The 25,018-nt window shown below is 42.9% G+C and overlaps 1 protein-coding gene across 1 annotated transcript in view; it reads left to right on the forward strand.

The window, feature by feature from the left end:
• The window catches only part of anks1ab (ankyrin repeat and sterile alpha motif domain containing 1Ab), a 56,065-nt gene that overhangs the window by 24,013 nt on the left and 7,034 nt on the right, over positions 1 to 25,018 (forward strand). Inside the window, exons 2-12 of the mRNA XM_030091246.1 lie at positions 270 to 342; positions 6,909 to 7,024; positions 12,496 to 12,594; positions 13,762 to 13,908; positions 18,313 to 18,420; positions 19,121 to 19,291; positions 21,284 to 21,421; positions 21,947 to 22,018; positions 22,822 to 22,905; positions 22,987 to 23,124; positions 23,972 to 24,148. Coding sequence (XP_029947106.1) covers positions 270 to 342; positions 6,909 to 7,024; positions 12,496 to 12,594; positions 13,762 to 13,908; positions 18,313 to 18,420; positions 19,121 to 19,291; positions 21,284 to 21,421; positions 21,947 to 22,018; positions 22,822 to 22,905; positions 22,987 to 23,124; positions 23,972 to 24,148 — 1,323 coding nt within the window. The remainder of the gene's footprint in view (positions 1 to 269; positions 343 to 6,908; positions 7,025 to 12,495; positions 12,595 to 13,761; positions 13,909 to 18,312; positions 18,421 to 19,120; positions 19,292 to 21,283; positions 21,422 to 21,946; positions 22,019 to 22,821; positions 22,906 to 22,986; positions 23,125 to 23,971; positions 24,149 to 25,018) is intronic.

Genomic DNA, 25,018 nt, shown 5'->3' on the forward strand with positions numbered 1-25,018 from the left:
AACCCCGATTTTTGATTGCTTCGTGAATTAACAGTAATAGCAAGAGAGAGACAGCAAGCACTTCAGTCGCTCGCAGGCTTCAGCAAGCTTCACCAACACGGAAAACACTCACCGGAGTGACGTCAGACGCTCAGGCTGCAGGCTGAGAGACTGCTGACAGACATGTCAGCAGTCATGAAGAGGATTAAGTCATAAGATTAAGATTAAGTCATATGGGAAGTTTTTCTTTTTCTTTTTCACCCATTTGACAGATTTGCTCTTTTCAACAGATCGAGAAGCTCATGAACCTGATTGGAGCAGGGATTGAAACGTCCAAAAGCAAACAACCCACACCAAGCTCAGGTAATCCTTCCCCACTAATTTTAATGTCATGAAAACAAAATTAAAATTGTGTAAACTACAATTTTTTTTCCTCCAGAAATACATGTGTGTGATTGGTTGTAGTTACGGGCACATGGCTGTATTTAGATATTTTTAGAAAGATCTTCAATATTTAGCAAGAAAAAGAAGCATAAAAAAAAAACTCTGAAAAACTACAAACATGCAGTCAACAGCAGACAGGCCTTATAAAAGATGTATATTGTGTAGTAGGGCCTAAAGAAGCAAGCTTGCAGGTTTGAACCTCGCAGGTGGATCCCTGAACGAAGCCCTTGACCCCCAGCAGCTCCCCGGCCGCTGCACTGCAGCAGCTCATCACTCATAGTTAATGTTGGTATGAATAGAATGGGTTAAACACAGAGAAGTTATTTCACCAAAAGGGGTGAATAAAGCATGTTTTCCTTCCTTTCTTCAAAGTAGGATTTTTTTCTTACAGGATCTGTACATAGGAAATCATTTTAATGTTACTGATTGCTATGATTTCTATTTATGCCACACTTAACTTAGTTTAGGATTAATGCAGTGGCTGCTCTGCCAGTAAACGGGACGTTAGTGAAATAGTAACGGCTATTTAATACTGCAAAATGTGCGCTGTGATTGGCGAAAGTTTAGTTCATTGAAATATCAGCAACTGCTGTGTTCCTTTAAATTAGTTACTGAGACCTCACTGCCACAACAGGGGTGGTTACACCATGTAGTTTTGGAGTAATATGTCACATTTATCACAAAGGACATTTTTTATTTGATTAATTCAACATGACAGCGTGGTCAGGGGGGGATTAAGCAAGTCTCATTCATTAACCATTTACAAAGCTTTTAATTGACCTGGTGATCGTCCCTTTCTGTTTCCACTGCATGAATTCTCTGTGATATCAGCAGAAACAGGGTTTTGCACCCAGAACTGCTATAACCTATTGCAGTGCGCTGAACTGTAGCCCCAGAGTGGAAAAAAAAACAGTAGTTTCACTGGTTTTTATAAGTCACAGTGATTTAAACTGACGTTTGTTTGGCACGTCGTTGTTGCTACTTTCTCCTGACAAGGTTTGCGTTTTATGAGAAAATCCAATACTGAAGTCCTATAACTGTTGTTTTTCTTCATGAGTTACTGTACATCTATGTAGGGCTTGGATTGATAGTACGCTTCATCAACGGTTCTTGAGGCGGTGCAGAGGGAGAAGCCAGCTGGCATCGGCTCAGTTTGTTTAGATAACACTCCTGAGTTGATACAGTGTAAACCCACCTCCATCACATACCGTGCCATAAGGACGTTTCATCATGCATGATTGTGTAACAGTGTTTTCCTTGCGCAGGACTGATTTTTTTTTATATGTGTCTCATCAGATTTAATCAGATAAAATTTTCATTAACATTGAGCAGTAATGTCTAAATGGACTCTCAGTTTCTGCTGACCACTGTAGGATTCTGCAGCTAAGAGAAACTGTGAAATAATCATTTGTAACTATGATGAAAAACATGTGGGAATAAAAGAAAAACTACTTGTATTGTAAATTAATAATTACAAGTTACAGATGTACTGTTTATGTATTATCAACTTATTACTGTTTATATTTCTGAATAATATATCCAGTGGCTGCTTGTAAATATGAAGATGATTGACTGTTTTTATTTATCCAAAATGAGTTATTTCATGAAACTGACGGATTTGTTGTTCGTTAATGAATAATGTTGTAATATTAATTCAAATATTTGTTTTTTTAAGTAACTAATTCCTTTTTTTTGTAGAAGTAGTAGGATTTGGTTAAAGTCAGTGCAATAAAATTATGTGATAGACACATATAAATATAAAACTAAAATTTATCTTTAATTAAATCATTCACATTCAATGATTCACTGATGTCATTTTAAGCCTAAAGTTCTGTTCTCGGCAGCGTTGTTATTAATATATGGTTTTAATTGTAGCTTGACTTCCAGCTCGCTGAGCAATCTTTGTTTAATTACTATCTAAACAATTAAGACCTCAAGTTATTCCACATTACGTAAGAAGAAATATGGTGTTTGTTTCCCCCCCAACCCCACCCCCCCCCCCCCACACACACACACACACACACACTTATAGGTGTGTGTTTCTATTTATAGTCCCTGTTTGAGGAATGGCATGCTGAAAGTGTCCCAGATTCAGCTGAGTCATGCAGTTGCTGCTCCGATTTTAATCGGCAACGGTGCACAAGTCGTTTTTGGAGGTTGCCGGGATGCTTTTGTTGCTGTTTTTGAATGTGTCTCTCAGAAAAGAGGTCATATTTCTATTTCCACAATGTAATGAAAAGGAACAAACAGGTATGATCACCAGGGGAAGAGGGGGAGGCAGAGCGGGGAGGGGAGGAGGGATTGCACCAAGATAGAAACCTAAATTGTACACGCTTCCGCTTTTATCTTTTTATTGTGACAGAACTCGGAAAACCTTGTCCCCGCTTCACGGGTTTGTACCCTTCATACCTGTCTGCTGTTCCCCTTCTATCAAAAACTCAAACGATGTGGTCAGCCCGTCCTCCTGAAACTGACGTCACATCCGATTTTCTTTGCTAACAAAGATTTCATGTGGCGTTTGTGCTTTCTTGAAAGCTCCCGGATCGTGGTTGTTTGTGTTGTGTGGCCGTCACGAGTGCCTCGACGGTGTGCTAAGAGAGCGTGGCGTAAATGAGCTTAAGAAGAGAGAGGGAAGCTGGGAGCGAGCACAGCTAACAGCACACAGGAGGCATCCGTGCGGTTTGTGTACAGGCACGCGCTGACGTTCAAAGGAAAAGAGTCCGCCTTCAGTTTCCCTGAATTAATTCAGCTTTGCAGCTTTTTTTTTTTTTTTTTCTCCAGTGCTTGGGTGTGTTGACAAGGAGCTAGTGCTTTTTTCTCCTGGTCTGATAAAGTGGCACGGATTTATCTGGGCACAACCTCCACATCTTCTCCTGTAAATAGGTCTTTCTCCTTGAAGATGAGTCCAGACCTCGCAGTGCTCAAAAAGCACTGAAACCCATTAAATAAGATTGGACAACTTGGTCTATTTAACAGGGGCTAAGACGGCGACCCCGCCATGAAGGAGAATCGGATGCTCTGTCAATCAGTAATTAGGTCCAACTACCGTGAGAGGTGTTGTGGAAGCGATTGGGTGGGGCGGCTGGTATTTTTAACAGTCTTTGTCTGAATATTGCAGAGCAAAAGCTGAGTTTAAGGCTCAGGAGGAAAGAGTAAAGAAGGAGGAGGAGGAGGAGGAGTTGTAGGATCTTGGAGTGAATCATAATTAGTCCACTTCAATCCTGCTTACTTCCTATTACCATCTTATCTTGCCCATATGTTTCATCGCCTCCTCCTCTATTAGTCTTTTCCAGTCTTATCTGCCTCCTTCTCTCCGTCTCCCATTTCCCTGTCCGTCCCTTTTTCAATCATTCTTCTCAGAAGCAGCAAATCTGATGGAAGCCTCTCTGACCGATAACGAATGATGAGTGCCGGTCCGTGCAAATGACTGACAGGTCACGCGGCCCGGACCTGGCCTTTTACCTGATTGCTAACGCCGGAGCAACAGGGGTATAGGTGGCCAATTACAGAGGAGGTTCAATCAATAGCCCTTCACTTTGCCTCCGTGTGTTGTCACTGCTTCTCCTTGCCCTGAATGCCTTGCTGACTAGCTGACTACCCGTCTGGGAATGTGTGAGGTGATTGCAAGCAGCTTGAAAAGCCTGCATAATTACGCTCTGCCTGCAGCTGTACCCAGATAACACCAGCGTCGGGAGCTAGCGAGCGGCCCCGTGTAGATGGGTGCTAAATTCTTTCACAGCCGAACGACGTGGCCTATCCGTCCTTCTCGCTCGTTTTTCTGCCTCGAATCAATTCAGATTTTGTTTTAAATCACTCGCTCATTCAGGCTCCCCCCCCCCCCCCCCCCCCACCCCTCTAAGTAGCCTCAGTTGTGCTCCAAACATGACATGAGCATCTGGAAGTACATAATGGAATTTGCCTCTTTTCTGTCATGCTGCATAACTGGGTGAGATGGAGAAGAGACAGGACTTAAAGTGGATGCTTCTCCCTGTCTTCCTCTTCTTTTTTTCCCCCTTCACTTCTGTTGTCTCTCTCTCTCTCTCCCTCTCCTCTGGTACGAGAGCATTAAAGACTCGGCTGACTTGAATCAATGCTGCCCCCCCTTGTCCTATGATCAAAGTAAGATGTAAATGAATTAAAGCCTTCTGGTAATAAGCAGGAGTTTGAGGAGACTCTTTGTTTCTGTATCCTCCCGAAAAAAAAAAAATAAAAAGAAAGAAAAGAAAGAAACCATTGGCACTGCTCCTGCAGACCAGGATCGAGGCTTCTTCATCCTTTTACATTCTAATCATTCTTTGCAAAAACACTGTGATTTGGGCTCTCGGTGCTTGTTCCTCGCGTCTGATGGTGGTGTCCTTTCTGCACTGGCAAGATCAGAGTGCCTCTGTGCAATTCTAATCAGTGCAGTGGAGGGAAAAAAGAGGGAGAGGTAGGGTAAGGTTAGAGGGAGAGCGAGAGCGCGCATGAGAGAGACAGAGAGAGATAGAGAGAGACGAGTTTGTTCGATGCATTTGTATGAGAAAAGAAAGGGGGGGATAGAGAGGGAAAGGGATAGAGAGACAGCATGTGTGTGTGCGTGTTTGTGTCCGTCTGTGTTTGACAACGAGAGGCAAAAAAGCGAGAGAGAGAAAGAGAGCGAGAGAGCAAGAGAGAGAGAGAGAGAGGAAGAGGGAGGGGAATTGATATAGTGGGAGAGAGAGGGAGAGGTGGTTACGTGGAGCAGCACCCCACTTCATCAGGCGGCATACGGCAGCCCTGCAGTGCGATCACACAGTATGGGAATGGGGCTATGAGATCGGGAGAAAGAAGGCAGGAGGAGACGAGAGCAAAGGGGGGGAGTTAAAAAAGAAGAGCTTGAGGGATTTGCTCGGATGAAAAGGGGGGATGATCACTGAGTCTGCTGCCTGTCGTGGATGTGGGAAGGACGTGACAGCAGCAGCTGCAGCAGAGGCTGAGGTTAAGGCTGATCTGTGGTCTTCAGTGTTGAAGTAGCCGGCGTCAGGACGTTATGCCCTGTGAGCAGTGAGGGGGTAGCGCGTGTGAGCCAGGAGCAGCTGCTGTGACTGCATCTGTGCTGCCTGCATGTCTCAGACAGGCAGGGGATGCAGCAAACCTCTGCCCTGAGCACACAGGCTGCTAGCTGTACCCAGCGAGGAGAAGAACCAGGTGGGCTGGGGAAGTGGGGTGGGGGGGCGTCTGCCTTAGGAAGGAGCTAGCTTAACCTGCCGTGGTCCTGCAAGCGATCCACGCGTCAGAGTCAAGAGGCTCACCTGCCGTCTGTTGGATCTGAACCTGGATTTACTGCTTTGAGAGATGGGGAGCACGTTCAGTGGCGGAGCCACACAGCGGCCAGCAGTCTGCTGAGGAGTGTGAATGCTGGGCAGCGCAGGGAGCACTGGCACCACCAAGGACACACAGCCTTTTTCCACTGGCAGGCAGCTTACCTGGAGCTTTATCAAGGAATCTATACTTGGATTTGATTATGAATTGAGGAGTTTGGAATCAGCACACTGTGGAAATCCTAAGCCAACGTTTCTTTGATGTAGGATTTACAATATGTCTACCTGACCGTACTCCGTGAGGCTCTGGAGTAAGGACGAAATATGATTTGAGCAAATGTGTATTCCTTGATCAAAAATAACATGAGTACCTCAACAGTACTTTAGAATGCTGCTACCTTCATTGTATGAGCCTTGTCCTAGCTCTCAAAGAGGTTGACCAATGAAGCCATGGGACTCAGCCAGAGCTTTACAAGTATGTGGTGAAAACCCTGACAAATTCATTTTGGGGGAACTGAATATTTCTGTGTAGCATCCTGATGGAGTTATTTCTAATTTTAGAATAACTGACGGGGATATTTTTTGGCAGATGAATAATGTGTTATATATGAAAATGTATAATTTAGTGATACATTTTTCAATTTTCCCTAAAATGATCTAGCCTCTTGGTTTGTAGTGTTCAGTATATTATGGTTGTTTTTTTTTGTTTTTTTGTTTTTTTTTTTGGACTAGTTAGGCACTTTTTTTTTTACACTTGCTCATCTGCTCACTAAAGGAATGTTTAGTGAGCCCTGTTTGTTGGAAGACGCCGTCGTGGCTCACTCCAACATAACTACTCGAACCAAGCTTCAGATGGGCTTCCTTCCCTGCACTACCTCCACCCTCGCCTGACATTTCCAGTCAGTCACACTAACACCAGTGGGTGTATATTAGCCTAGTCAGTCCCCTGCAGGGCGAGCGTGGCGCCTGCAGCACTTCCTACCCTCCTCCTGTGTTTTGAGTTGAGCCCGGGCCCCCGCCTGTACTGTGGGAGCCCCTCACCCCCGGCCTGGACCCTGTCTCCCCCCCACCCCGCCTGGTGCTGCTGCACTCGGCTCTGCCTCTGCTGGCCGAGGATGATGTGGCAATGCCATGTGTCGTCCTCTGAGTGCCGCTGCTACCGGCTGAACGGCTTCTCCCTGCTGAAGCGCTTCCCTCTCTCGGCAGATGGGGCCTGTGGTAAAGCCCTGGACCAGCCGGTGGGAGAGTGGCTGGAGCACGTGGGGCTGCCGCAGTACGAGAGCAAGTTCCTGCTCAATGGCTTTGACGACCTACGATTCATGGTGAGTCACCTGCAGCATGTCATCTCGGGGGTCACTTCCACTTTGCATCATCCTGTCTCTGCCTCTGTCATCCTCGCTGCATTCGTCTTTTTGTGTCACCACTCTGCTCTCTCACCCTCTGCTTGTCTCCCCGTAGCTCCACCCCCCCCCCCCCCCCCCCACCCCCCCTTCACATCTCTGTCTCCCTCACCATTCCTCTCCCTTCATACCACTTTCCATTCTCCGTCCTCATAACTCCTCTTCACCTCCTCTCCTGCAATGCGTGACCCTGCTGAGATTTATGGGCCGGTCGCTGAATCCCCTTAAAGAGGATGGCCTGTCACCAGTGGCAAGACAAATGACAGCCGAAACCCATTAACTTTTCCCAGCATTCCCAATCACGCCATCTCATTAACGTATGACTCTACGATTTCCTCCGCCTTCCCCCGCTCTATTGAACTTGTAGATTTACAGACTTGACCCCTGTGTAGATACACTCAGATGGCTCAGTGCAAACACACTGTTATTCATAGTAAACACTCTTTGCATGGTTGCTCCACAAATCTCACTAAATCCTCTCCTCATTGTGCTCTGCGCTGTGCTTGTGGTGCTCATAAGACAGTCTTGCAATGACTGCACAAAGTCTGATTACACTGCAGCAGCATGCCGGAGTGCTGCATCTGTGGACAGCCCTCATGGATATCACTATTTAATCATTTGTAAGCAGACCGTGATTTCTGTTGTAAATGCATTATTTAACCAGGAAGCACATGAGGAAAATCTACACAGTTTACCCCACAGTGTTTAAAAAACCATGATCATGAGATTTGAAGAAGCGGTGACACGTTTCACAGATGTTTGACATTTGTTTTTATCGCTCACTTAGATTTTATAATAGAACATCTTTTAAACTGTAGCTAAAAGGATGGCCACAATATGAGGAAAAGTGGTATCATGTTTCTTTTTAAGAACTCTGCAAGGAAACATGATATTGGCAGTGATTGAATAAAGCAGAATTATATTTTCCATCCAGCGGTCATGTTTCTCTGAAAAAAAAAAAAAAAACATGGCTGCACGCTGTAAATAAGCAGGCCCAAAGGGTGAGTGTTGACGTTTCTGTGGCCTCCGAGTTGTATCAGCACCGTGGGTTATGTTCCATCGGTTTGTCACAGCTGAGCTCAGTTAAGTGAGACCCGTGAGCTCAGAGAAACGGTGACAGCATTCACAAAGCTGTCCAGCTGAGAACTGCTGCTCCCTCCTTTGTATTTTGTTTTTGAGAAGAGATGGGATCATAAACATGGGCCATGTGAGCATTTTCGTTCACATTTAAGCTTCAAAGATGCTGATTTGTCCCTGTCCATGAGGAGATGTTTGTGAAAGTAAACTTTACTACGAGTCAAGATCAATAATCCTACCAAGGATGTTTATAATAAATATGTGCTTGAAAAACAAATTCTATTGATTGTTTAGATAATTGGTGCAACTGTATTTATTTTTCACGATCAAATATCTTATGTATATCTTATAAGAAGTTCCCTGAGGGAAATATTCCCTTTGCAATGATTGAATATCTTCTGAAACTGAATGTTATTCCCATGTGAGGTCTCTGCTTTTCCAAATGTATAATCTCAATGCCATTCTGAGTCACAGACAGAAACAAACTTTACAGGCACAGCAGGTGAATTTAATATGAATAATTCAAATCCAGACCAGTGATTGACCCTGTTGTTGCGGTTATTTGGATGATTCATTCACTTGGTCTATACTTATCAAATATTTTGCTTACAATTTAATTAAATTGTGTAATCAATCATTCATGTCAATATTTTTCATCAGCATCAATGAATTGGCTGTAATAAACTTAATTTTTCTATTCATTAGAAAATGAGAATATATACATGCTATATTGAGTCAATTTTATTAATTTTATTGAACCGATATATTAAAATATGTGTTTTTTCAGTGTACACTTAATTCAATGTGCAATAGGAGAAGATTGTTAATACAGTTTACCTCTTGTAAATCCAGTGCTGCAGTGAATCTGTCTTCTTTATTGGTTAGATTGCCAACAATAACCCAACACAGTCAGAGGTATTATTGAAAGAGCTATTTTAATATAAACTGTAAAGGAAAATATTAAATATTTCAATAGATTGTCAATTAGTTCTAGACTGCCCCAAACTACACAGTTACTTACAGTGGAGAAGAAGATAGAGAAGATAATATCTTTGTGTTTTAGGTTTTTTGAGAGGGGGGGTTGCAGAGGCTGTGTTCATGAAGATTTTTGGGACATAATGTGATGAATAGCGCGGCCCATTAGACATTCCGATGCTCATTTTCATGCCACAACTAATGTGTCTGCTGAACTTGATGCATCAAGGAAATAAATCATTAGCTTCACGAGGCAAATTACCCATGGATATTTACAAGGGATGTGGAGGTTGCAAACAACAGAAAGGTCAGCGTCGTCAGGCAGGCTTTGTGAATGTTTAATATTGTGCCCTTTTAGATTGGGCCGACTGGCCTCAGATGTCATCAATCTAACTCGATCTTGAATATCAGAAGTCATTTGTGGGATTTGTGCGAAAGACGAGCAGACTGATCCGTAGAGGGCAGCACCGTGTCTCATATTCATGCGTATGTTTATGTAACACCAGCAGATTGCATATTAAAGAGTGACACAGTGCGGCCCAGAGAAAAGTGTAATTATACTTGGCCTCATGTGAGACTCGCGCCTTATTTAGACATTGCAGAGCGAACCCCAAGCCGATTTTTGAGACACCGTATCTCCATTTCGATCGGCTCAAGGGGAAAATGAGGACCCTGCTCGTTCCAACTCTGAAGTGACGGCGGTCTCGACGTGCGCGATCCTCTCAAGGGCAGAAATTCCATTTAATTTTCAGAGGGACAATAAATGGAAAAGTTTCTCAATCGCAGTTTTTTTGGAGGTGGACCAAATGTGCAGTCAGATGTACTGTTGTAAAACCTAGAAATAGAAGTCCCGTTATCACTGTGTACTGATGGAGTTTTTAACTTAAATAATAAAGTAGCATCTAAAAAAAGTATACATTTCATTTATTTATTTTACCAGGGAGTCTTCTAAAGATCGATTTGCAAGGGAGGCCTGGCCAAAAGTCCAATTACAAACACAAAGTGGAGACTACAAAATATCTTTGGCCACAAGTACCACAGCGAAGATCACTTCAATAAAACACAGTTCATGTTTACACTTTCATGAATACTAATGTAACAAACCAAACTGCAGTGAAATCAGTCACAATAATATGAGAGCTGTCGTTGTCACATCGGCTTTTCAACGGAAACGCAATAAAGTAAACTAATTATATCCTTTTGAGAAGTAGAAGAGAATGAAAGTGTCTGATCAATCCCCTGTTTTTAGTCTTTTTCTTTCTTCCTGGAGATCTGTTGCTTTCACTCACACTACCACCGATCTACAGGCCTAGATAAATAAAGATAACAACTACCACAAAGCAGATGGAGGGAGGATATAGTCTTTTCGAAGTTACCAATAGATTTAGTTTCTATAATTAACCTAAGTGCTCCTGGTTCCCTGCTCCACTCCTCCAACAGTCCCATCCGTGACCTCACCCCACCTACAAATTTTCCCCCGCTGAAGATATACCGTTCTGCTTGGGAAGTTTCTCTGGGCCCGCCCACCAGAGCAGGAGAGCAGGCACTCACATGATTGGGCAAGGCTCTCTCTGCATGTGATGATTGCTCAGAGATGCAGCTTTTGAGGGATCATAAATTATGAACAGCTGTGTGCCCATTCTCATAATTTTTACACGATGATTATCATTTTGTGCTTCTTTCATGCTACCAGAAGTGGGGCGCCCATGGCTTTCATTCTTTTGGCCTTCATGCCCACACATTTCATTCCAGTCAGAAATTCCACATAATTTATCTCTTTTTCTTTTTCTTTCCTCTCCTTTTTTTTATCTTTCTTTTGTCTTTTTTTTTTAAATAAACAGTCATGCTTTGTTGCTCTAATGTCCAAACTAATGTGGCAATGAGGCAAATTGTTTAGACCTAGTGCAGAACATCTTAGAAGTTTCCCATCATGCATTTACAATGCATCTCCCCTGCATTAATATTGCATCAGACTCTGCAGCCCCCTCTTTCTCAAATGTTATAATGTGGAGCTGAACATACATATTGAAACACATAAACCTTTTCCCTCTGCCAGTTCATTGTTACGCCCACTGACTTTTGAAAAAGAAACAAAATTTGATTTTTCTAAACAATTCCTCTGTGGGGCAGAGCAATAGAGCAGCTCTAATTCACTGTTGGCTTAACTGAGTGCATTTAGTGAGATGAAGGACTTCTACCATGGCTACATCTGCAAGTCGTATCAGATTAAATCAAGCTACCATAGCTCATAAGCTATGTAAGAACTGAACCATACATTCCCGTCACATGTTTCAAATGCAGCATGAAATAATAAGTTTGCGGAGTCTCCCGAGGCATCATCAAACTTCAAACTGTGTTAATAAAAGTGGAGAATCTATTTTGGGCTTCACTTACATCAGACCCCGCTTCATTTTGACCTTTATTCTAGCGATCAGTGAGTAATCTCCCAACTGCACCCTGATACAGGCCTGTGAATACTGCTGCATTGTGCTCTGAAACCAATCCAGAGAGAGCAGATTGAGTAAAGACTACAGAACATTTTAACATTCTTGGCCAGGAAGAATCAATCTGCAGCAGTCCACAGGGAAAAACGCTTAGCTCCACATTTTCATGCCTCTCCTCGTATCTTTATTCCTGCATACAAACCGGAACAAGATGACAAAGCAACCGGTGCTGTGAACGAACGTGACCGTCTACGTAAAACAAACACCAGTCTGCTTTTTGTCGAGGTTCCCAGATGCAAAGAACACTTATTCCTCATTGTGTTTAAAGCTTAAGTCAAAAAAATGGTCTGAGATATTTGGATTTCCTCCGGTCCGGTTTATTTTCCCCTCACCGAAATGCAGCAGCAAGGTGGCGGTGGTGTAGATGCTGCAGCGGTTATGAAGGCTTTGTTCCCTCTGAGTCGCACCAGATCAGATTGATTACTCTTGGCATGCACAATTTATTTGACTTCATTGTCCTCCCACTCTGTTGTTACCGCCTGTGTCAGAGACGTGCATGCTCTGCAAGTGTGTGTGTGTCTGCGTGTGTGCGCGCGCACGTTGTGGATGTAAAAAGCCCGTGTGCATTTGCACAACCGCAGTTCTGCCCTGGTAGTTAGACTGCAGAACATGCAATGATCCTTCTATCGACCTGTGCAGACGCTGCATATGTGTGTATGGATTATATACAGTTTGATGCTCCACTGATTTGTCTTGTATTTTATGCCGTTTGTCCACATTGTGTGTCATGTCTGTGTGCGTCTGTGTGATTGATGCCTGTGTGTGTGTATGTGTGTGTGTATGCCTGTGCGTGAATGTGTTTACTTGTGTGTCCTTCTTGTGTTTGTGCATTTGCAGGGAAGTAACGTGATGGAGGACCAGGATCTCAGAGACATCGGGATCACTGACCCCGGGCACAGAAAGAAAATTCTCCACGCAGCACGCAGTTTGCCCAAGGTAGGTTCTCCACATCGTACCTGATCGTCAGCGCTGAGGAGCAACAGTGACTGACAGCAAAAAAAAAAAAAAAACTCAAATACAAGTACTTTCATAACAATATTGACAGATAGTCCAGAACTAGATAAACAAAATGTCAAAGCAAAAATAACAATTTCCAAATTGTTCACATATTAAAGTAACAAAAACAAAACATAAGCCTTCACTAAAGCGGAATTAAGCCATGTTTCACCATACTCGTACGTTTTTATTGCACTGTATGTTATGCATTGAGTGTTTGGAAATAAGTTCAAATGAATTCCATCAACTCGTCTTTCAAAGAACAAATTAGACAATTGAACCTAAAAGAGATGAATGGATTAAAGGTCAAGGGATCACCAAAGTCTGTGGGTTTGACCCCAATCAAGAGCAATTCAAAGAAATCTGAACGTTACTGAAAAGTTGTGTCCGTTGAATTAACATCTAACCTGAAAAAAACGCTAAAGACAGGTAACATAAGAAATATAAGCAAAAATGATAAATACAAAAACAGAAAAGGGTTGAGATATTCCAGTTTGTGGATATAAAATATGTGGAAATCTCACAGTTTTATTTGATTGTGAGATAAATGAACGCCCTCACTGTGTTTATTTATTTGAGATGAGACGGTAAGTCTGAATGATTTCTACTTCATTCAGATATTTCAGTCACGAGGCGGACTGTCAGCAGAAATAGCTTCATTGAAAAAAGTCAAAGTGAAAACCACTTTGGACTTCAGCCCATTCATTCATTTTTACCTTGTTGTGTGTATTTATAGCACACTGCAATAAAAGCATATATTCATTTGGGTTCACTGGTAGAAATTAATGACAGTCAGTCTTGCATACTTTGCAAAAACAATAACATCATGATGTGAATTTTATCACAGTTGTTAGCTGTTTGCTCTGAAAAACTCCCAAGCAAATAAATGTTTGGTGAAACTTCTCAGATGTTAAATATAACTTCAGTGACAGCTTCGAGTTATCTCAAAAGGACGAAACGGCTTTGTCGTGAAATTGGAGCAGTTTTTCACTTACAAGGTTGTTGCTGAATAAATCACGCAGCGGTAACACAACATTAAATTATACCCATTCATTTCAGCTTATCAGCTATAGTTTGGGGTGACAGCTGCTGCCTCCGTCTCTGCAGGTCAAAGCTCTGGGCTGCGACGGCAGCACGTCTCTCGCCTCCTGGCTCGACGGCCTCGGCCTGCACGAATACCTGCCCAACTTCCTTTCGAGCGGCTACCGCACGCTGGAGTGCGTGAAGAACCTGTGGGAGCTGGAGATCGTCAACGTAAGGAGCCTCTGATTACTCGCCTCGCGTTGAAGGATCACCTTCGCCATTCAGATCTGTGAGATGAAGGACTGCGGCGTCGCGTGGATCCGCGGCTCGGCCTCGAGGTTAAGAGGCACTAAAAGATGCATTGCTGAAACATCAGAGAAGTGCTCTGCTGATGGAGGCATTTGCATAAAACTACAGCAGGAACATTTTCAAAATTACTGAGTAATTAGCCGATAACCAACTGATAACATGAATTAAGCAGTGGTGAATGAAATGATGGAAGTGAAAGTGGTGATTGATGGCTGGGAAATGTGTAATTTGGCTTTATCATCGTGGAAATAGTGTAACAGTTTATGATGATTAGCAGTCACAAAAGAGAAGTAATTTGTTGAGATCACAGATACCGAGTGATGCATGTCCCAGTGTGGTTCACCGTGTGTGCAGGTGATCTGTCTGTGCGGCTGTTTGAGCTCTGAATAGTTTTCCCGGTGTCTTCCCAATGGGCTCCTGTATCACGGTTTTAAATTTACACCACTCAGTGTGTGAGTTATTCAGACTGTACATTGAACTCGTTCAATTACGTGTTAATGCAAGTAGTTAATGTGCCAGTCACCTGGCAGGAGCTGAGTGAAAATCATATTTGAGTGACTTTGACCGTGGCGTGGTTGTTGGTTTCAGACGAGCTGGTCTGAGAATTGATGAAACAGCTGAACTGAGGTTTGTTCAAAGTCTCAATGCAAACTGAGTAAGGTCAACTGGACTTGGTCATATGTCTTGGAAGACGTTTCAGACTGCTGCTGGTGGTGTACTGGTGTGGCGCACATTTTGAGCTCTACAGTATCAGCTGAGCTTCTGACTTGAGAATTGTTGCATGCACCCATGATGGTTTCTTCACACACCGTTTCACAAAGCTCCATCGTCTTAAACTGGTTTGTTGAACATCACAGTGAGTTGATCTCAGTCCAATAGAGCACCTTTGAGATCAGGTGGAAAGGGACGTGTTATTTCCAGAGCACTGTTAAATATAGAACCAGGAGAATTAATGCAGTCCTCGGGGGCAAAGTGAGGTCCAGCCTGGCTCTAGAAATGTGTACATAATAAAGTGCGGCCAGTGAGAGGCGGACTGACACAGCTACACACTGGAAAGCAGACTCATTACAAATTTAGGTTTTATCGACGTTATGGAGGATAGTTAAGGGAATTGAGAGAATCGTGAGACAGGGTAGTTGATGATACGTTGTTGCAATATAAATTCTACTATTGCAATACATCTTTTTAATGATGGAGAGTTTGTCTGCTCATTCTGTCAAAAAATTAGGTGAAAATATTCCAGATACAAGTGTCTGCTCTGAACACAATGATCATTAAAAATCCCAACTCAATTCACTTTCTTTTTTATAGCGCTGGTTACAACAGAGCTATCCCACTGTGTTGAAGAAAGTAGGAAAAGCACCTTGTAGAAGAAAAGTTGACTAATTCACACATGATCAGCTCCCATCCGAGCAACGGGGGGAGATGAAAAAACCTCCCATTATCAGGAAGAAAACTCCAGCAGAGACAGACTCAGCAGTGGCTGACAATTGTACCTTGACTGGTCTGATTTAGGGAAAAATAAAACAGGACAGACAACAACAAGTCTGATAAGACGGAGAACTGCAGATCACAAACGAGCGTCTCCAAAGACTGAGACACCTGCAGGAAGGTGCAGAAAGAGGAGAAGCGGAGGGAAGAAATGAGTCGCTGATGTGGAGGAGAAATATTTATGATGCATCCTGCAACGAGCTAACAGGCGGCGGTGAGAATAGGTTGTTTTCACTTGGAGAGGGTTGTTATTTTGTCAGTCTTTTTACACGCTCACTGGTTCCAAGCAGGAACCACAGCCTGTATGAAAAACATGGAAATGAAACATTTCATTCATATCAGAATAAAAAGCTTTAAGTTAACACGTCTTCTGCAAGATTCTGATCTGACAGCATCCATTTGGAAAGAAACTTCATGTTTTTCCAACCCTTCGCCCAAAGGCGTCCATGGAGATGTTTATTAAGATTTCTGGGTCTGTGATTTAACGTCGCCACTTTGATGCGTCACGTGCACCGTTTGGAGACAACGCTACTCTCAAACATTAAATAGTTTTTCATTAATTGCTAGAGGCATCTTTTTGTGACCAAATTCACTTCAACTGCAGACCAAGCAAAAATCCATCGAATTCATCTATTTGGCTTGATGCCAGACTTTCTGTTTTTCCCATTTGAAAGATATTATTGTCATTACCTAATCCAGACGCAGGCAAAGCATTTCTAGCTAGAGACTTTTCCCCTTTGAGTGCGATAGTTAAGTCTAATTACATCATGCATCCATTGTCCACTTTGCTAAATTTTTTTACAAACTTTTTTTTTTGGTCAAAATCTTTTTTTTTCTTCATAAACTACCTAATTTACATCATAGGGTGGCTGTATTTTTACTTCCAAAAAGGAAAACATTCATCCCGGTCTCAAGGCACAGACATTCTACACAACTCTTATTCAAACATACCTTGTATTTAAATAAATGCAATTTATACCTCCTGTGAATGGAGATTAAATTCAATTAGCCTAAACAGAATAATATCCGTAATCACTATCCAAAGATACACATTCATTTACGCTTCTCAGGGGTTGCTGCTTCATTTTGCCCATTTTAATACTGTTGTTGACAATCAATGGTACAAAAATAACATAAAAATCTTTTGGATTGTGGAAAAATGATAGAAAAATGGCTATTCAACAAAAATCTGAGTTCTCAAATGAAAAAAATGAAATAATGTTAAATAACCTGTGTTTCAAACCATCCAGCACAATATGTGCTTCTGCTTTATATATGAGTGCTGGAATGTATTTGATAAAACAGTTGTAAATTAAAGTCTTCTCATATTAGAAGCCAGGTTGCTCTCATGTCTTCTCTGTCTCTTTATGCACGTAACAAGGTACCAAAATGTTGTGTTTTAGCACCAGTCAGTTTAGATAGATTCATCATGATCCATTGAAAATCATTAAAACTGGACATTTTCATTGATTCAAAGAGCATCCGCCCTTCTTCCACTCCCACTTCGCTCAGTCAGTGTTTCGTTTGGTGGAGAGTTCTGCATGTGCTGTGCAGACGAACAAAGCAGACGATCCAACATGGCTGATGAGCAATCAGACAGAGCCGATGCAAGCGCTCGGTAATAGCCGTCATATTTCCCCCCACTTATCGGCGCATTAATTTGTGCTCCCGGTTGTGATAAACACAGAGACAGTGGTGGTAAAACAGCAGAAAACAGCAACAGCTGCAGTAGCAGCAGCAACAGGGAGGCAGCAGCCTAACACGCTGTCTATGCAGTGCGTGAGGGATGGTGTCCAGAAGACTGCGATGCAGAAAGATGGGTGTGAGTGGAGGGCACATTACTTTCAGTGTGCAGAGGAGCAGAACTGCCTCTGAGCGTCTTGGCAGCGCTCACTTTGCCCATTACATTTCCCACATCCTCCTCAGCATCTTACAGCAAATAGCATCAAGCGTCACGATGATCTACGAGCCGCTTTACGCTCCCGTATACTCCCAACGTTCTTTATTAGTGTTTAGAATTTCTCTGATTTTGCACGCCTCATGCTCTCCGGTCTCAGTGGGAGTCTGCACACGATGATAATGAAAACAGCGCCAGAAACCCGGCGTTCAGACCAGTTTCCCCCCTCTGCCTCTGACTCTCATCGAATAAATAATTAATGCCTTCAGACAAAGAATCATACAAGCCTGTTACAGACTATTTTGTACCAGCCACATAATTGTAAATGTAACATTAATCACTCAACATCCACCTTTAGTGGATGAGCATGAATGTTAATAGCCAATTATGCAAATGTTCAGAATTAAAATAATGAGTTTTGACCACATAAAAAAAGCGATGCTTCCTCCTGTGAGGATTTCAAACACACGAGCTGAAAGAGTCTTTTTTAGAAAGTGTAAAGAGAACCAGAGTCAGGATATTGATATGTTGACTCACCAGTGCACACTTAAATGGTAAAAAAATGAAATGCATGCATGAATGAATGAATGAATGCAGTGCATTTTCTGAGAGTCCTTTGACTATCTGCATATGACACATTGTCCTGAAATCAGTGAGGTTTTTGATGTTTTTCAGCGTTTTACCCCAAAAAAATGGATCGTGAATTATGGAGCATCCCAAGAAAGAGACAGAGCTGTACTTTAAGCTTACGGCAAAACAGATTGAGGCTGAATTATTGACGAGAGTCATTTCTGTTTGCCTGTGGATGGCTGCCAGTGAGGAGTGCATGCCACCAGTTCTGTGTCAGTGTATTCTGTATTAGCATAGTTTAGAGAAAATCTTGAAATATGGATGCGGTGGAGAGTCCCCACATTAAACCCGGGTGTTGCCCTCTTCAGGTTATCAAGATTGGTCCCCTGGGTCACAGGAAAAGGATCATTGCCTCTCTGGCAGAGAGACCCTATGAGGAGGCTCCAACTAAATCCCGTCGTCTGTCCCCGATCATGGTAAGACTGGTGAAGCACAAACTCGTACAGCTCATGATTTAACACAGCATCCAGTGCAGCTCCAGTCGGATGTTTTTATCCTAAGGACTGCAGCAGCCTTTGCGCCACAGCTTTACCACTGATGTGCAGAAACATACTGTCAACGCTAATTTGGTTAATGTATTAGAGCTGCTTAATGTGCACAATTAGAGGGGGAGCTCTGCGTATGCCCCCGATATAACCCAGACTTAGTGTCACTGTCTGTGAAACTGTTTCCAGATTCAGTCCACATTTGTTGACTTGTGTCGCCGTTGTTCGCGAGAGATTGACGATTACACCCCGTTATTTCTCCGTACCGAACGAGAATCCCAAACAGCTTAAGAGTAGCATTAATCAGCATGACATGGCGAGCTGTATTTCCAAGCCAGCATCATTTTGTGAGAAAATGGATCGTCTTCTTTCTGCGGCGGTTATCTAATTTTGGAATGAGATTCTTCAATATCATTATGTTCATAACAGTTAAATACTCAGGGCTGATTTCCCAGGCAGATTAAACCAGGCTAAAAAGAATTGAGAATCTCCATGGAAGAGGCTCTTTTGTGGAGGATTAGGCTTGGATGGAGATCATGGAAACCGGCCTGTGCACACAGTGCTGTCAAATCATTAATCTTGTGGCGCTTGTGTATATGTGTGTGTGTTTGTATGTGTGTATCTGCGGCAGTTCCATGACCTTCTGTCCCAGACCACGTCTCCCCTCAGTCAGATGGACCCCTACACCAGTCGCTCCATGGACATGCTGCTGCCCCTGACTGAGTCCGACCGGAGGCGGCGAGGAGCCGACCAGGACTGTAGTGTTTCTCTGCGCTCCTACAGCGAAAGGCCGCGCTCTGTCGTAAGGCCCGCCTTCTTCTTCTAAAGGAAAACAAATGAGAAAGCCACATCACAAATTCAAAAACAATTACACGAACACATGAAAGGCTCACTCACATTTCACTTTATTTCACTTCTTCCCTTTTTTTTAGGAGGCGTTTTTGTGTTTGTGTTGTGGCTTCCGCTCTGCGGTTGACCTCTCCGGGTCACTGCAGCATTCAGCTGTCATGTACCTCGTTCACGTGAAAGAAAAGAGCCAAAGTCTTCAGAACAAATCAAACCTTTCCTACAGAAATGTACAAACCTCGCTGTCATTCTTCAGTCCTCTCATCTGCCTCGGCTGCCGCCAGCCTTGAAAAGCCCCAGTGACGTTAACTCTACTTGTCCTCTCACTTTTATCAAAGTTTTTTTTTTTTGTTTGCTACTTCAGCCTTTCTCCTCCAACCCTGCCGAACCACAATGAACTCAGAGGCGAAATGTGGCTTTTATTGTGCTAATAATAGTGGGAAGCTGAAGTGAATGTACATGTCAACCATCCTATCAGTTTCTTTGGAACAATTGGACAGATTTGTGAGAGGAAAGTAAAACAGTAAATGTGTAAAAAAAAAAAAGAGATCACAATCACAGGTTTAGTTGGCCAAAGTCAGCTGACCGTTCACTGAGGCTGGTTCGGTTGCATGTGTTTGTTTTAAGCTGCATAACTAATGGAAAGTATGAAAAATTCATACAAGATAACAAATGTTCAGCGCAATGACCTGTTACTGATGCAGCAGGCAAAAAAAAAAAAGAAAAAGAAACTACAACAGCAAATAACCCAAAAACTCAAATGACAAATTTATTTATGACTTTTAAACAGTGAAATTTGCTCCGAACCATTACTGCGGATGAAAATATTGAAATATTTGAAAGTCAAAACATGACAGTATTGAATTATAGCACTGCCCTACAGCTGATTTTGATCTTTGTTGACTGTCATGAATTCAGCTCAGCCTCGGTGAATTTCTTGGGCTCTTCTCGAAGAGAACGGACTAAGAATAACTCAGTGATCAAATTTTAGCATTTGCTAAAGGTCAAGCTGCGACACAGACAGTCAAGCTGGCATGCCTGCTTTCTGACTCACTGAGGCCAGAGCGAGAGCAAAAGGACGCATCCACGAGTAAAGGAGCTGCCGCATTGCTCTGTGCAAAATCAATACTGATCATTTTCCTATTACCTTAATGCATCGTTATCATAAGTATGTTTTCCTCTGACAGGTGATTTATGAAGAAGCTGAGCACAGCCTACATTGACCTAAAGGCCCACCGTGCATGAATATTTATAAGTCTTACTTGCATATCAAAAAGGACCAAAGTGCTGAGCGGACAGTTTTTAGTTGCTTTAATGTACAACAGGCAGTTTTCTTTTTTACTGCGCCGGCTCAACTAAGACTCGCAAATCTGTGCTCGAAGTCAGCAAATGCGGTTACAATTTTACATTTTGAAGGTGGGAAATAGTATGAGGGTGCCCAGTATGTTTCCTCAATAAGTGAATGTGGAGATTAGACCATCCGCTATTCCTGTTTTTGATGAGCAAACTGCACAGAATCTGCAAAAAGTTATTTTATTTTCAAGAAATTGAGTCATAATTACTGACTACAGCAATCGCATTTTCCATTTTTCTTGAATCAATGAAAAACCTCAGTGCAATAATAGGCTTTTATGTATTGTTACATTATGTTTATCTATATTTTCTTTTCCGATGGTCTCTGTTTTTAATTGAAGACAACAGACCATGTATCTAGATTTCAAACAAACAGTTTCAAACAATGTAAAAATTAAATGTATTGTCAAATATCATCTTATACTATTTGAAAGTTATTACATTAATGACCATTATTGACTTATTGGTCACAACGCAACTGAAGCACTCAAAGAAATGTGGTGCAGGCACAGGGAGAACATGCAAACTGTGTGCTCTCACAGTAAAAGCATGAAAGCATTCCCTTGCAGTAACTTTTGACCTCTGGTTTCTGCAGGACAGACACAGTGAGCGGCACAAAGAGTCTCGTTTGAACCTCCGGCCTCCGAGCCAGTCTGCTACCTACGCCACAGTGTCCGCCTGGCACCACCAGCCTGAGAAACTCATCCTGGACTCCTGCGGGTACGAGGCAACAGTAAGTCGCTTCCACCGCCTTTGTCAGGACAATAATCCTTTCAATTTTCAAATTCTCCACTGTAATTTTGGCATTACGGTGGAGAATGATGCTCTTTTTCAATTCATATGAGTCACAATATAGACAGGAGTTGGAATTTTAGTGTGTTTTTTTCCCCAAAACTTATTTTCAAAAGAATATAATACAATAATTCTGTCAACGAAGGTCTTTTACTTTCTTCCATAGAGGTAAAATGAGGACACAATGTGGTCACTGGATCTTCCACATGGACCACATGATATCGACAAATGTTTATCTGCTATATTCTAATGAAAAGTGACATTTATCGCCTGAAGCTAACTGTAAGTCTTCTGGTGCCACGAGACACAGCCTGACGCAGCCTGATGCGTTGATATCCATCACAGACAGACACGACTGCAACAGTATTCAACATGTTTATGAGAGAATGCAGGGGTCAGCATCTGCGAATCAGCTCACAGTGTGTCACCATCAGAGCTGAAATGTTGTTTTTATTCTTTACGCCAGTACCTAGGATCAATGATAATCAGGGATCTACGAGGAATTGAGTCCACACAAGATGCCTGCGCTAAAATTAGGGTGAGTATTGCAGAAGGTCTTGACCAAAAACACCTTTTTCTGTGAATTTTGTTTATTCTGACATTAAAACAATCTAAGTGGTGTGACTAATGCATTTCTGCAAGAAAAACAAAAATAACAGCTGCTCCGCAGCAACAGTAAAAACAATAGAGATTGATTATTTGATAAGATTGTAATTGATTATAAAAAAAAAATTCATTTATATGAGCCTGTTTTTCAGAGAAGTATGAAAGAGGCTCACCTGATTTCCTTCAACAGGTTGCTGTGGAGCAAAGATCCTTTCCTAACCTGAACCCTGTGTTATTAAAAAAAAGCAATTTTCCATCAAGATTCTGACCTGGCACTGAAAAATAAATCACTTTCAAATTGGTTGACACATTTTTGGGTTATCTTGTGAACAGATGAACCAGCAGCAAAGAAAACATACAGCTCCTGGTAGAGATTGCCGACAACCTTTAAAGTGACTCTAATATGTAAAAAGAGGCAATGGAGTCAAGCTAAATAAAGAAAAACATCAGTACAGTATAGCTAAATCACCAGATGATCCCAGGTGCTTTACAAGAACTTGGAAATAACTTAAATGATAATAACCAAGGACATTTGGAGCTCTGTTTTGGATGAGTAACAGTTGTTAAGTGAGCATGACCTAAATAGTTAAAAGAACCAACAACTGGGATTTGCATTAAAAGGCAAAGACAAAAGCAACAGCAGACAGATCTACAGATGATCTTTGAAAATATCCTGACTGATAAGCTGCAGCGAACTGTCTCGACTCACCTCTCACTTCACTGTGTCTCCTCCAGAAATCTAAAGACTCTAGAAAGGGTCCCGTTGTCATATTGTCCATCACCTATCGGGGGGTGAAGTTCATCGATGCAGCCACAAAGGTAACAGAGAAGGCGTGTTTCTCCCTCCCGCCCTCGTTACGGGTTGCTTTCCTGCGCTCACGCGGTTCCTCTCTCCGGCAGACCATTGTAGCAGAGCATGAGATCAGGAACATCTCGTGTGCCGCCCAGGACCCAGATGACCTCTGCACCTTTGCGTACATTACCAAGGATCTGAAAAGTGGCCACCACTTCTGTCACGTCTTCAGCACTGTGGAAGTGGTGAGTTATGTTGTGTTCAGTTATTGATTTGAGAACAACAGACCCTGTGTTGATATTAACCTACTCTGCTAAATCCACTGAATCTGCTTCTTCACCTTTTAGCAAGACTTAAAAAAAACAACAACTTGATTGTCTTTTGTGCAGTATCACATGTCCTGCAGTTAAAGCGGCATGCAGCTCTTCCTATGGACATTATCTGCGTGATTGGCTCATCAGAAGGCTTGATTGAAATCTCACTCCTGCTATGATGGCATTTTCATGTACAGGCACAGATTATGTTGTCATTTGTAGATTAACGTCTACAAAAAGGTCAACGGCAATCTTTTGCCATCAGTAGGTGGACCACTGTGGAGCCGCCGTCACCTGCAGCGGAACACATCAACTGTATCTGTGAAGGTTCTCAGGTGGTTTTCCCAGCTGCTCTTCTTTGGGTTTACAGAAAGACAAACTATTTCTTTCCCTCAACAATGCACCACAATCAAGAGAGGCAGCGGATAATTACACGGAGTAATTATCCTGAAAATGTGACGAGCAGCACTTCGGAGTGCGACAGTGTTTTGATGAGAAGCACATGTACACTTAATCAAACCCATACGGTAACAGGTCAATGAAAATGACTGCAGGTTTGAGTGTCGAAGCCAGAGAATAGCCGCAGTGGTTGAGTCACTTTTGTTCCTTTTCTGAAGCTTGTTACTGAGCTTAAATGGTTTGTTAAGCACACAATCACAGCCCTGATAAACAATCTGTCTTAATGTTAACCGGAGATTAGTTAAACTCCACTCTAAAAACATTCATTCCTTTCTTATTTGCCGAGACACTGATCCAAGCACGTTTTCTTTTGGCGTAGACTCAGACGTACGAGATCATCCTCACGCTGGGGCAGGCGTTCGAGGTGGCGTACCAGATGGCGATTCAGTCCAGGGCGCGGCAGTACGTCCCGCCTTCATCTCTGGTCTCAGAGGTCATAGAAACCAAAACCAGCCGCCCTGTCTCTCAGTCGTGGAGCAGCATGCGAAGATCAGCAGTGAGTACCACCCTGACAAAGCCTGTGTGTGTGTGTGTGTGTCTATGTGTGAGACTCCGGAGTGTTGAATTCGCTCTGAGGGGGAGTACAAACTTGCTGTTGTGCAATCACAACTCGGAGAAGGTGTGCAGACCTCGTGACCGACTTTCTGTCTGTGCTGCCGGACCCCCAGTGGGCCACCTACAAGAGCTCTGCTGTGTGTGTGTGTGTGTGTGTGTGTGTGTGTGTGTGTGTGCGTGTGTCTCTCACAAAGTGATGAGTCACTACTTTGCCAACAATTTCATCTCGCCCACCTCCTCAAACTCTGAGTCACGGCAGTCAGGAGGGAGAGTTTCTATTTATGCACACGTGAAATGTGATGAATGAATAGTTTCGTTTGCTGCTCACAGGCGGGTGTGTGTGATTTCCTCTGGGAGGTTTTTTTTTTTTTTTTTTTTTTTATCAGAGGGCCGGTCGCACCCACCCGCCGCGTCCCCACCGCTGACGGAGTGTTGTTGCGTAAGCGCTCGCTGATGCATTGACCTCTCAGGCGGGCCCGTAATAAGCGCTCGGTGATCAGCGTTACCTGAGAGAGGCGCTCAGCCGGGAGCAGGCGCGCCGCCGGACCACACGCTCCTGCAGAGGCACAAATCACTTTGTTTTACTACCTGCCCGTAAGGATAATATATGGAGTAATCACAGTGCTGCATAATGAGTCTGGCTGGTTGTTTAAGCTGGAGATGAGAAGGGGGTTGATTGCTGTCAACTGTAATTTGTTTTAATGCTTCTCGCTGCCACCGACGTGACGTTGCTTCAAACAGAAACGGTGGCAGTTTTCGGTACATTTTCGCCCCCGAAAGAGCGATTGATGGCTTGCGGAGCGACTGTCCC

The sequence above is a fragment of the Salarias fasciatus genome, chromosome 5, assembly GCF_902148845.1.
Source record: "Salarias fasciatus chromosome 5, fSalaFa1.1, whole genome shotgun sequence".
In the NCBI taxonomy this organism is placed as follows: domain Eukaryota; kingdom Metazoa; phylum Chordata; class Actinopteri; order Blenniiformes; family Blenniidae; genus Salarias; species Salarias fasciatus.